At 37.7% G+C, this 14,073-nt stretch overlaps 1 protein-coding gene across 2 annotated transcripts in view; it reads left to right on the top strand.

Annotated features, from left to right (window-relative positions):
• Piezo2 (piezo type mechanosensitive ion channel component 2) overlaps positions 1–14,073 on the top strand; it is a 442,859-nt gene that overhangs the window by 167,475 nt on the left and 261,311 nt on the right. For both annotated transcript variants that reach the window (XM_008834681.3, XM_029564318.1), the window contains exon 3: positions 9,880–10,005. In XM_008834681.3, coding sequence (XP_008832903.1) covers positions 9,880–10,005 — 126 coding nt within the window. The remainder of the gene's footprint in view (positions 1–9,879; positions 10,006–14,073) is intronic.

Raw genomic sequence — 14,073 nt, 5'->3', positions numbered from 1 at the left:
TAGAAAGCCATGGAAGCAGACACCCAGTGTCGCCTAGGATCTCCACACATGTGCACACACACACACACACACACACACACACACACGAAGTCCCTCATTCCATAGTGCTGCATGTTAGTCCTACCAAACCAGCCTAGATTTTGATATATTGAAGGTAGAGTGCCCGTGCAGCAGATCCCCAGCAACGTGGAAAGGGCTTAGAACTGGGTTGTAGGTAGAAGATGTGAGAATTTTCAGGCACGTTTTTCAGAAAACTTATGTTGCCTTGAAGAGACTTTTGGTAGAGATGTGAGTTACAGGTGCTTCTGTTCATGTGTCAGAGACTGAAGAACGTATCACTGGCCACTAGATAGAAGGGGGTTCCCCTTATAAAATGGAACAGAACTTGACTGAATTGTGTCCTAGTGTTATAGCTGGAAGAACTTCTAAGTCACAGACACAAATATTTAGTAGATGAGATTTCTAATCACACTATTGAATATATTGCCTGGTTTTGCCCGACTGCTTATAGTAAAATGCAGTAGGAGACTGATACTCAGAGAAGGGAGTGCCGCAGTGGAGAAGGAATTGCTGAACAAAATGGAACCAGAGCTTGAAGACTTATGAAATCTCCATCCATTCATTATTGCAAAAAAACAAAGTATGGAACACATGCCTGTGATCCCAGCATTTGGAGGAAGGTCAGGACTTCAAGGTCAGACTGGACTACAAAATGAAGCCCTGCCTCAAAACACAAACAGAGAACATATGTTCTGGGCACCAGTGATTTTTGGACAGTCATCTACTGAAAAGACTACTGGTGAGACTTACACCTTCAGTCAACCATCAAAGCAGAAAAATTGCCAACTTAGACTTTTAAGGCACAGAGGTAGGGCAGAGTAAAGGAATCACATCATACTTCAGGATTCTAACTGAGCTCTCCAGCTTTGATATGCATTATCCTTTAATGAGAAAGGTGACCCTAAAGGCAATTCAGAAAACAGCACAGCTGACATTGCTAACATAGGCCCCTAGGACACAGGCTTGGGAGATGAGGATTCCTCCATAACTTCAGAGGGCTAGCCACATCCTCAGTTTCAGTGTATCAGCATGCCACCACCCAAGGCCTTTGAGGATGCTTCTGCAGCACAGGGACTTGGGGCTGAATTCAAAGCCTCACGGGTTAAACTGCTGACCCTCGCTCCAAGGTCTAAAGGGCAGGACACTGAGCCACAGAGTATCCTCTAGCCTTCAACTCTACTGGAATCTTTTCTACTACGCTTTAGGCTTATTGAAAATACATGACCTTCCTTTTTATTTCTCTTTAGAAATGGGAATATCTGAATTAGCCTGTATCACTGCTGCATTTTGGAAGGAGATAACTTTTTTCAAAGATTCACAGCTGGAGGGCAATTTTGACTCACTATGAACTGTATATTGGTTTCACTCATACCTGATTCAGAGTATATTTATATGAAATATGAGACTGAGAGTTGATGCTGACATGGGTTAAATTTTGGGCTGGGATGACCATGTGTTGCATATGAGGAGGATGGGGCTTTGAGGGTCCAGAGCACAGAATATAATGTTATAAACTGAATTATGTCCTCTCTGTTAGTCACCTTTCCATCATTATAACAAATTCCTTGGATAATCAATTTACAAGACAAAAGGCACATATTGGTTCATCTTGTGGGTTCCCATTTAGCCCAGCTGCTCTGGGGCCTGTGGCAAGGCAGCACATCATGGCAGGAGCACATGGCACAGCAAAACTTCTCATCTGTCCGGGAAGCCAAAAGACATACCAATGAAACACAATTTTATTCAACAAAGAAAATGCAGGTAGCCAGCAAGCACATGAATATATGCTTAACTTTCTTAGGCCTTAGGGAAATACCAATCAAAGTGACAATGGGATACTGTTTTGATACCCATTTTTAGCTATACTAAAATTAAAAGCTAGAGAAAAACCCAGTAAGTATTGACAGATACAAAAAATTTAGAATCACATACTTGGATTGTAAGAATGTAAAGCGCAGGGGCTGGAGAGATGGCTCAGCGGTTAAGAACACTGGCTGTTCTTGCAGAAGACCTGGGTTCGAATCCCAGCACCCACATGGCATCTAACAACTGTCCGTAACTCCAGTTCCAGGAGATCCGACAGTCTCTTCTGTCCTCCGCGGGCATTGCATGACACAGGTTCACTTACCTACGTGCAGGCAATACATGCATACACATAAAATAAAAATAATAAAAAAATTTTTAAAAAGAATGTAAAGCACACACCTGCTGAGGAAAACAGTTTGACGGTTCCTCAAAAAACAAAACACCCGTACCCCAAATCCCTACACATGTAATTGCCATATGATCCAACAATTCCATTCCTAGGGATCTACATCAAATAAATGCAAGCAGATACCCAAATATTTATGTTCATATTCATAGTAGCACTGTTCATAGACATTAAAAGGCCCAAGGACACATATGCAGGTATATGGATAAACAGATTCTCATTTACTCATAAAAAGAATGAAGCACTGATCCGCATTACCATGTGGACAGATCTTGAAAACATTGCATCAAGTGGAAGAAGTCAGTCACAAAGGGTCACAAGCTGATCATATCTCTGTGGAGCATCTGCAGTCAGGTAGCGGGGCTGACTCATGGCTGCTAGGTCGGGGAGGGGAAATAGGAAGCATCTGTCTAAAGGGTGCCTGTGGAGGATGACAGTGTTTCAGAAGACAATACAAGGGACATTTGCATAACACTGAGTGCATTAAATGCCATAGAATTTTCTATGTGAATTTCCCCTCAATTATTATGCATATAAGAAGAGACATTTCCTCTGCATTCAATTACTGTAAGGCCACACCGGACATGTGAAATCTACTTGATTGTAAGCACATAATCCAACATTATCCAGATGATTTTGAGAAGGTATATTTCTGTGTGTTGATATTTAGGCTTCTGTGCTAAAAACAATAAAAATTACAGTGGTACTGAATTCTGCTCCTGTAGATTTTGAACTTCTGATTGTCTAAGGGCTAATAAAATTCAGTCTCATCTAGCTGAGTTTTCACTTCTGTGACTGATTCCATTCCCAAACTGAATAGCTCCAAAAGTCAGAAAATATAAATCTGTTACATTTTAGAGTAAAAAACAAAATCCATCTCTGGTGGTTTTTATATCTGACACTTTGAACTTTCAAGTATATATTTTTCTTCTTTAAAAATTTTTTACTTGCCAGGTGTGGTGGCGCATGCCTTTAATCCCAGCACTTGGGAGGCAGAGGCAGGTGGATCTCTGTGAGTTCAAGGCCAGCCTGGTCTACATAGTGAATCCAGGCCAGCTGGGGCTACAGGGAGACCCTGTCTCAAAAAGACCAAAAAAATTTTTTTTATTTATTTATTTTTATTTTATGTGTAGTGAGTATTTTGCCTACATGTAAGTGCACTATGTGCATGCAATGACCATGGAGACCAGAAGAGAGCATAGGATCCCCCAGACCTGGAGTTATGGATGGTTATTAGCTGCCATGTTGTTAGCCACCATGTTGATGCTAGGAAATAAACCCAAGTCCTCTGCAAAAGCACTACATATTCTTGACCTCTGAACCATCTCTCCAGCCCCTCAAGTGTCATTTGTGATGATGGGTCCTGCTTTTTCCTGGGAATGGGCCCCTCTACCCAGGTGCACGTGAGCACTGTAGAGTGTCTTTAAGTCAGTGGTAGAAAACAAAAAAATTCTCCAGCTGAGAACAGCTGTGGCAGTGGGGCACCCCATAAAACTGTAGGTGCCATGCTGCTCAGACTGGGGTCTGAGGAGAGGGAGCAGGAGAGGACATCTCATAAATTCTGTTTTGCCTGATGAAGGCATGTGGAACCATTTTAAAATAAAGGCCTAGGCTGTAAGCAGTGAGTTTCTTCAGTACAATTTTTCTCATTTTTTTTTTTGCTTTTTTGTGGGTTTTTTTTTTGTTTTTGTTTTTGTTTTGTTTTTAGGGGAGTGGACCCAAGAAATATTCAGTTTATGGTATTTCATATCAAATTTTTAAGTAGACTTTTCAGTTTTTTTTCAGACACCAAATTTTAAAAAAGAAGTTATTTAGACTATGTAAAGTTATTTTTTTTTTAATCACTAAGGTAGGAGTTTATGTTGAAATGAGATTAGTGTAACTTCTGGTTAGAGTTTAAAGATGTTTCCATGTGTGAACATAGAAGACTATTACACCATAGAATGATCTGTATTTGTAGTAATTACTTTTCTCTTTGCTATACCGAGAATCAAGGGAGCAGGCAGAGACTGATAGAGCAGGATGCCCAACATCTTCCCCTGGCCTCCACATGTGCATGTACATACGTACACACCTGCATACATGCGTGTGCATGTAACACACATCACACTCAACATACACACACACAGAATTATCAGTTGTTTTGTTTGCCCATAGCTTAACTTTAGATGACAACCCTCAGTACAAAGTTGAGCCATTTTTACCTTTTTATCGTTAACTTCAGGATTTATCTTTCATTCTTAGGTGTTTAATCATCTAGAGATGATCCCTATATAAGATATCCATCACTGCTTTTTCTGCATTTATTATGGAATCAGTTTCCATCTACTATTGATAAAAAGTCCTTTCTTGTAAAAGAAAAACACTTTATTTACATGTGACTTACATATAGAAAATGTATAGATGCTTAATGTATACATCTCAAGTAAATGTGGGGTATAAGGATATGCTGTGGAAACTTCACCGACATCAAAGTCATAGACATTTCCACCAACTCCCAAGGTTTTATCCATCCACCTTTATTATTAGTGGGCTTTTTTTCAGTAAAAATACTTAATAAAGAATCTATCACTTTAGCTGTAAGTTTTATGCTGAAGTATAGAACTTCAGAATATCTTTATCTTGCATAACTTTGGATAGATAGATAGATAGATAGATAGATAGATAGATAGATAGATAGATGATAGATAGATAGGTGATAGATAGATAGATGATTGATAGATAGATAGATGTATACACACATGTATACATATCTAGCATTTATCCATCTATGTTCATATTCATATATATATAAAGAGAGCGCATACACTACCATTAGCTGTAAGCTTTGTGCTGAAGTACAGACCTTCAGAATATCTTTATCGTACATAACTTTGGAGATATATATGTGTAGATAGATACATATATGCATATATTATTTATCATCTATCTATTTATCTATCATCTACCTAGACAGAGAGGGAGAGAGAGAGAGAGAGAGAGAGAGAGAGAGAGGTCTCTCTATGTAGCCCCAGCTTGCCTGATACTCATGTGAATCATCCCAGGCCCAGGCTGGCCTGGATCTCATAGCGATCTGCCTGCCTAAATCTCCTGAGTTCCAGGATTAAAGGAATGAGCCACCGTGACTGGATAACTTTGTATATTTTAACCATGTGTCACCAGTTTTGTTCCCTAAACTCCTCCTTGGCAACCACCATTCTCTCTCAGCTTCAATGAGTTTACCTATTTTGGATTTCATGTATAAGTGCATTGTGTATCTCTCTGTGCCTGGCCTAAATTGCTTGATGTATTACTCTCCAGTTCCATTTATAATTTTGCAAATGGTAGGATCTTGTAGTGAGGGTGGCATAGTGTTATATTGTGTGCATATAGCACAATTCCTTTATCCATTAATCCCACAATGAATATTTAGGCTGCTTCTGTATCTTAATTATTTTTTCAGAATGATGCAGTGAACATGAAAGTGATCATGTCTTTGAAATCTTGATTACAATTCATGTGTGCATGTATGTGTGTGCATGCATGTCTATGTGTATGTCTACTTGTCTGTGTGTCTATGTGTCTTCTGTCTCCAGAAATAGGATTACTAGATATATGTATTAGTCCTCCTCCTGTTACTTTGAGCAAAAGCCAAAAAGAATCTGCTTATAACAGAAATGATTAATTTTGGCCCATGGTTTCAGTCCATGGTGTGTTACCTCCATTGCTTTTGGTTCTTTGGTGGCACAATACATCGTAGTGGGTGCACACTGGTAGGAGAAGATCATTTGTCTCATGGTGGCCAGGAAACAAAGAGAAAAAGAGGAGGATCTCTGGTCCCAATACCCCTAGTGAGGGTTTCCAGGATGGTTCCTTGCTACATCCTTGGTAGGAAAGAACACTGCTCTTATGGTAGAAGGACTGGAAGGTAATGAATCTTCCTTAAGTCCTTTTACAAGAGTCTGAAACTGTCTATGAGGACTCTGCTCTCATGCTTTAACTCCTTCCTAAAGTCTTCATATCTTAATACTGTCTTCATTCAGCATGACATTTGAAGAGACATCAGTTCTGCTATGATCTGAATAGGACTGATAAGTAGAGCTGATATCTCAGTTGTGGATCTGCTGTGCATTTCTTTGATTATCAGTAATATAATTTAGCATTTCTTTTTAAAAATTTATTTTTTACTTTATGTGTATGAGTGTTATGCCTGAATGTATGTAAGTGTACCATGTCATGCAGTGCCAGCAGGGGACAGAAGAGGGCATTGGATTCCCTGGAACTGGAGTTTAGACTGTTGTTAGCTGCCATGTTGGTGCTGGGATTCGAAACCCAGGTCCTCTGCAAGAGCAGCCAGTGCTCTTAACGGCTGAGCCATCTCTCCAGCCCCTAATTTAGCATTTCTTTGTATACCCCTTGTGTATTGTGTGTCTTCTTTGAAGAAATGCCTATTCAGTTTCTTTATCCATTAAAAAAATTATCTGTTTCACTATTCAGTTACACGAGCTGCTTCTGTATCTTTATACTAGCCCCTTATCATACTCATGGCTTGCAAATGCTTTCTGCTGCTTTGTAGGTAACCTTTCCATCTGTGATTGTTAACTTTGTTGTGCAGAGGATTTTCAGTTTGTTGCAGTTCCAGTGATAAGATTTTGATGTAAAATATCCCCTATAGTCACATGTATGTGAATACTTGTTCCCTACCTGGTAGTGCTGTTGGGTTCCAAAAGGTTGTAGAACCTTCTGGATGTGAGACCTTTCTGGCAAACGTGGGGCTATAGCCGGGTTATAGCCCAGCCCATGTTAGTTAGCTTTGCTTTTGCTGCCTATGTCAAAATCAATATGAAGGAGCTTTCCCGCTATGATTTCTTCTAGATGATTTGCAGTTTCAGATTTTTAATCCATTTTAGTTTTGCATTTAGTATCCAAGATAAAGGTCCAAATTCATTGTTTTGCAGCTAAATACCTGGTTTTCAACAATGCTTCTTGAATAGACTCTCCTTTCATCACTGGGTAATCTTAAAGACCTCATACAAAATGTCTTGACCCCCATATATATGTGTTTATTTCTGGTCTCTGTTCTGCTGGTCTGTGTATCTTACTTCCATGCTATATTGTGTTGTTTTAATTACTATAATTTTAGAACATGACACTAGGAGATGTGTCCCTCTAATTTTTTTGTAATTGTTCAAGATTTTTCAAGCTGTTCGGGGTCTTCTGTAGTTCCATGTGAATTTTAGAATTTTTTTTCATTTCTATGAAAAATGGCATTAGAATTTTTGGTAGAAATTGTGTTGAATCTGTAGATTCCATTGGGTAGTATGAACCTTTTAACATTATTTGTGCTCTTAGTCTGTGGGCATGATATATGAACTTACCCCTTTTTAATTTCTTTCATCACTGTTTTATGGTTCTCTGAATACATATCTTTCATGTGTATAATTGTCTGCTTTGATTCTTCTCTCCTTCTTTCTATCTACTACAAGATTTGCTATGTGGCTGACATGGAACATCTCATACTCACAATAATCTGCTTCACATCAATCACAACTTGATTTCAATCACATGTAACAGCTGCATTCTCATCACATCCCATCTTCTTATTGTCATGATTTATGTCCTTACACATTTGTGTGCCTGAGAAAATTATTGTAATTATATTTATTTTTAATATTTTTATTTTAACTTCTACATTGAGAGTTTATTTTTTATAAGTGTTCTAAATTCAACTCTTGTGGATACCAGTGAGTTTTATATCTTCTTATGTATTCACAGAGTGCTGGTTAGTGTCTCTTCATTCCTTTAGAGGAGCTGCCTTTGGCATTTCTTGAGATGCTGCTCTAGTGCTGATACAATCCCTGAACTTTTGGTTATTTGGGAAAGTTTTTGTCTCCTGTTTGTTACTCATTCACAGCTTTGCTACTGTAGTACTTGGTTGACAGGGTCTCCTCAGCACTTGCTTTGAGCATATTATCCCAGTCTTTCCTGGCATGCAAGGTTCCTGATAAGAAATTCATTGATAGTCTTCTAGAAGTGCCCTGGTGTATGACAAACCATTTTTCCCTTACTGCCCTCATTTTTTATTTTCACAATTTAATTATAATTCATTTCTCTGTAATGACCTCTTTTTATTCAACCATTTTGGACTACTTTGTGCTTTTTGAATCTGTGTACTCATTTACATCTCCAAATCCAAGGACTTTTATGTTGTTATTTCTTTAAATAAACCTTTCTCCTCATTCTCTGTCTCTCATCCTTTCCTGGCATCATAATGGGCATATGAGTCGTTTGCTGGTGTCTTATCAGCCCCACATACTTTCCCCACACTTTTCTGCTTTTATTTCCCTATTGGATAATTTCAAATGATTTGTTTGGCAGTTTTCTACTTTTCTTGCTTAATCTAATCTGGTATTGAAGCTCTCTACTGGAGTTTTCTTTTCAGGTATTCTATTCTTGAGCTCAAGTCTCTATTTGATTCTTTCCTATTTATCACTTTATTGTGTATTTCTACTTGGTTTTCACTGGTTTATCCCTTCAATATTCTGGGTAGAGTGACACAGAAGTGGACTGTCTTGTCTAGAATCCTGCAGGAATAGGAAACGGCACTCACATCAATCTCACTTTTCCCAACGGGAGAAAGTGCAGCCCAAAAGCCTTTCCTGGCACGAAGCTCTGCTGTGGGGAAGACAGCGACAACATGAGTAATGTCAAATTGATCTTCTTTCCCTTTCAACATGTTTACATCTGATTTCTTTCTTCTGGGGTGATGGAACCTCAGCTAGCCTCTGGGGCTTCCACAGGTATTCTCGTCTAAGAGTGGCTGCCAAAATAATAGTTCTGTGGAAGATGACAGCTATGGCCTGCTATGCTGCCATCTTGTTAATGTCTTTCCTTGTCTTCCCTCCTGATCTGTAGGATCAACATGGACATGTGTCTAGTTAATATAAATAAATTGATTTGTTACTGAGCAATGTTGTTCCACTTGACTTTTAAAACTTCTCCATAATAAACCTATGTTTTTGCTTGTTCTGATTTAGCCTATAGATTTGCAGCACACCTCAGTATCTATAAGGATGCACCAATTTCATTCACTTTTGTACCTATTGCTACAGCAAACTTTGGCTTATTATGATGTGCTAATTTTTACTCTATTTCAGTGGTGAGCAATTTTTTATAATTTATGACTATATTCATATGTAAAATTGACTTGAAGTTTTCTTTAACCTTATTTAATTTTGAAATTAAGTTTATCTTAACTTCATAAAGTATTTTAGGCCATTTTCTTTCCCTTTTTTTATACTTTTTTGTACTACTTTTATAAGGTAAGGTTATCTGTTCCTTCTAAGTTGGGGGCATTTTCCTATAAAATACCCTGAGCCGTTGCTTTTTTGAGATCCCATAGTAGCAAGCCATATAATAAACAAGAAAGTGTGATTTCTTTCTTAGTGAATTTTGATGTGTAAATCCAATTATAATGTTACAAAGGAAATAAAATGTGATATTTAGCTATAGACTTATAATTGAGATAAAAATGGATACATTTCCTGTTTTTTTGAGTCAGTCAGTCTTGCTTCACTGTAATAACAGCATGTGCTAGCTCTTCCTCACTCTCTGTGCTTCTTCCCCAGGACACACAGGGCGGTTGTTGAAGTCTCTGTGCTTCACCAGTCTCTCCTTCCTGGTGTTGCACATCATTTTCCACATCACACTGGCCAGCCTTGAAGCTCAGCACCGCATCACACCTGGTTACAACTGTGAGTACCACAGCATTGTCCTTCATGTTAAACAGGCACATAATGAAACTTCAGGACATCATGTGCGTAGGAATCTGTGACATGATTACATTATGAAATTCATTGTCATTTTGGTCATTTGGCAATCTAATGTGTGTTTGTGTGTGTGTGTGTGTGTGTGTGTGTGATTTGCCATGGAAAATAAGGTAATGTGATGTATTTAATGAATGTCCAAAATATAATAGATTTGGGACTCTGATGTGTTTGTATATTATAGTCATTGAGCCCAATATAAAAATCAAAATTTATACTCAACCCTTGGACCTTGGAGCTTACAGTACAGCCACAATTTTCAAAAGGAGTACAAAGCCTTAGTGGCATGGATAGTGCTAAAAGCAGCAGTCATAATATAAAACATAATATAGCATTATTGAATCTATGGGGAATGTCATGTTGCATGTAGTTTCTTTTCAGATTGGAAGATTTTCATTGATATTTACTTGTAAGGAAGTTTGTGTCTTACACACATATTTTAAAGTCGTGGTTTGAAAAAGTCCATATATTTATGTTTTGTCCAGATCTTATCTTTCTAAAGCATATCAGGCTTCAATTTTGGTAGAATTTGTATTTGTCACTTGAAAAAATAATCATTTCAAGGAGATGGAATAAAATTCATGCGTTTTCATTTAGAGCTAAGGAAGCCCCAAGAAACTCGAAATAGACTGTAGTAAGTGTTTTGACTTGTCAGTTCTTTGAGGAACCCATCTGTGGGTTTGAAATTCCCTGAACTTTCATAAGCACAAGTACAAGTAATAAAAAGTCAACATACCCTTCCCCTGTAAAATAAAAAGATCAAAATTCCTCATGGATAGAAGGGTATTAACTTAAATATAGTGGAGGATTCTGTAGTGGATTCTATAATAATAAATTATTCACTATCCTTCACTGTACAACTTTTAGACAGACATAGAACTGAAGTTAGCCTTCAATTCCTTTAATAGCAATTCCTGCTCAAATGGAATTTTATTAAAGATGTATACTTTAAAATATGGATGTTTTCTTTAAACTGGTATGTAATAATGCATTTAACATAAGTGGTACCCACTTAAAATATACAAGCCAGTGATGTTTTTAGCATATTCTAATGGTTGAGCAATTACCCAGAACACTTATTTCAAGTACAGACTTCATCCCTAAAGAAACCTGTGTCCATGGAGAGTCATCCCCTAATTTCCTTCCCAACCACCTCAATATTGCCATTAATGCACTCCCTGTCTCTATTAGATTTAACTGCTCTGGACATTTTATAAGCTGATATACCTGTGGCCTTTTCTGTCTGACTTCTTTTATTTAACATGATTTTTTTCAAGGTTCATCCATGATGTAGCATGTATTAGCACTTTATTCCTTTTTATGACTGAATAATATCCAATTATTAAAATGTGGTTTTGGTGTTTCATAAAAACCAAATAGTAATGCTTACTCAAAGAATCATTCCATTATTTGGAACTTCATAAGCATAATGCTTAATACCGACATTTTGGTTATGTTACAGTGCTTCTTTTTTTAATTATTTTTTCTTTATTTTGTGTGCATATATGTACATGCTTTCTTTGTGTGCTGCCTATTTGTGTGTATGTGTATGTATGTGTATGTGTGTGTGCATGCCACAGCACACATATGAAAGTCAGAGGCAACTTTTGGGAGTCAGTTCTCTCTTTCCACCATGTAGGTTCTGGGGGTTTAATTCAGTCTTGTCAGGTTTGGCTACAGGTGCCTTTACTAGTTAAGCCATCTTAAAGGCTCTGTTACATTGCTTTATAACCAAAAATCCTATGTATGCTCCTTACTACCCAGGACCATATGGAAATATTTCATAACTATGTTATCTAAAGAAAAAAAAATTCCAGACTATTGATTTGTCTGTCAATAAAAAGTATTTCATTTCTTTTACAAGATATGTTACAATTTATTGAATTTTAAAATCACATTTTGTCAATTCGTCCTGCCTCTTCTTGCAAATATTTTCATGTTGCAGAGTGATGGAGAAGGAGCACCAGATGTATCAGCTTAGGCAGTGAAATTCAGCGTTTCCTATGGCTTAGTGTCTAGTCATTTCTATATTTGTCCATGATGACGATTTTCCACAAGTCTAGTAAGAAATGCAACATGAAATGATAAAACCACATTCTCTTCTTTGCATTAAAAAAGTATTTTCTTTGTATACCTTCTTTTATATAAAGTGTAGATAGACATACTTAATACACACACACACACACACACACAGAGAGACTTATTTTTTTACTGTTGCTTTGACTCCTCCCTCCCAGGCAAGAATTTGCTTTAGGTGGAACTGTGGTGACATCTGGTCATGTCAGTATTTCCCAGGGTTTGGGAGAAGAAGCCACCTTGGTGTCATCAGAGCTGGCCTCGTGCCCACCATCTTCCTTGCCCACCTACCCTGTGGGGTCAAAGCTACCTCCTCTAACATCACTTCCAAAATACTTAGGCCTCTCAGTACCACGATATTCTCATGTCTCCATTTCTTCCATTTCTTATTTATATATGTTGCACTGAAGTTTTAAATAGTACATCTGAGGATCCAGTGAAATGTTTCCCCTTCCCTTTCTTTGATGTTCCCCAATGCAACGCTCCTTGGCATGCATCAATGAATGAAAGTCGTAATACTAAACTTAAATTTTTTTAAAAAATATATTTTATTTATTATTTTTATTTTATGTGTATATGTGTACTGCCTGTATGTCAGTAAGCGCACTCATGTCACGCAATGCCCGTGGAAGACAGAAGAGGCTGTTGGATCCCCTGGAACTGGAGTTACGGGTAGTTGTTAGCTGCCATGTGGGTGCTGGGATTCAAACCCAAGTCTTCTGCAAGAACAGTCAGTGTTCTTAAACACTGAGCCATCTCTCCAGCCCCTAAACTTAAATTTTATAGAGCTAAATTCCAACTTGAAGCTTATTTTTTTTAATATTATAACCTTTATTTCTAATTGGTGACATATAACATTTTTTGTATTCTTTATTTTTTAGAAGAAGCATTTCATAATACCTTTAACATACTCAATAACAATTTCTAGAGCAAAGATACATCTCTTTCAAAAGTGGATATAAAATTTTTAGGTTCACAGTTGAACTAATACAATTATACAATATTGAACTCAGTATAAACCCTGTAAGACATAAAATTGAATGAGTTTTTAACTTTTAAAAAAGATCTCCATTTCATTTTAAAATATATTGTTTCTTACAGAAAGACTCATTGTTTTTGCTACTAACACTTAGATGTTGGTACATGTGTCTCTATCTGTATGTATCTGATGATTACTAGTCATAGTCGGTTGCACTCGGATCCTTGGCACCTGTGTATATCTATAAAGTCATCAGGTAGATTTCAATGGTAATGTTTATCACCTCTACTAATTTACATGACATAAGTTTTTATGCTTCCTCCTCAAATATAACTCATTATTTTAATTTGTTGATGTTTTGGGGTGTATATCACACAGAACATCCCAAACCATCTTATTCATCTACATACCCATTTCCCAGATGGCACCCTCCCATAGCCTCCCCCCCTCACACTAGAGCCCTTATACTCTGTCATCCCAGCTAATGTCTGCTGTGTTGTCGGCACCCCCCAACCATTCCCCAGCACTTTTCCATCTGGTGAATCTAGTCAGCCTATCTAGAGGTATTTGTTTTAGGAAGGTCAGCTTTTCCTCATCTAGCAGCAATCAGTTGTCAATATTCCTTTAGGTAAGATTGGGTTCTGCTATTCATTTTCCCAGTTCTGTGCTGGGTTACTATCTGGGAGTTTCTTGGGCTACCCTGTCCGACATCTCAAAAGAAGGTATCTCTTATATGGCATTGTTGCTTGTTTTGTAGCCTTTAGCTATACATCTGGACTCTTAAAAAATTATATTGGCCCCTTTACTCTTTGGGTTATACTTTCCTTTTGTTTGTTTAAGGCCATACATTTGGCCCAGATAAACCAGTTTATTTTCACTCTTAAGGCCATTTGAGGATCTGTTCCTCAGGGGTCACATGGGCTTGGGAGGAGTCCCTGGCT

Source organism: Nannospalax galili, unplaced genomic scaffold, assembly GCF_000622305.1.
Source record: "Nannospalax galili isolate Female #2095 unplaced genomic scaffold, S.galili_v1.0 scaffold155, whole genome shotgun sequence".
Classification (NCBI taxonomy): Eukaryota; Metazoa; Chordata; class Mammalia; order Rodentia; family Spalacidae; genus Nannospalax; species Nannospalax galili.
Note: the sequence above shows the minus strand (reverse complement) of the source record. Positions and strands in the feature narration are given on the sequence as shown.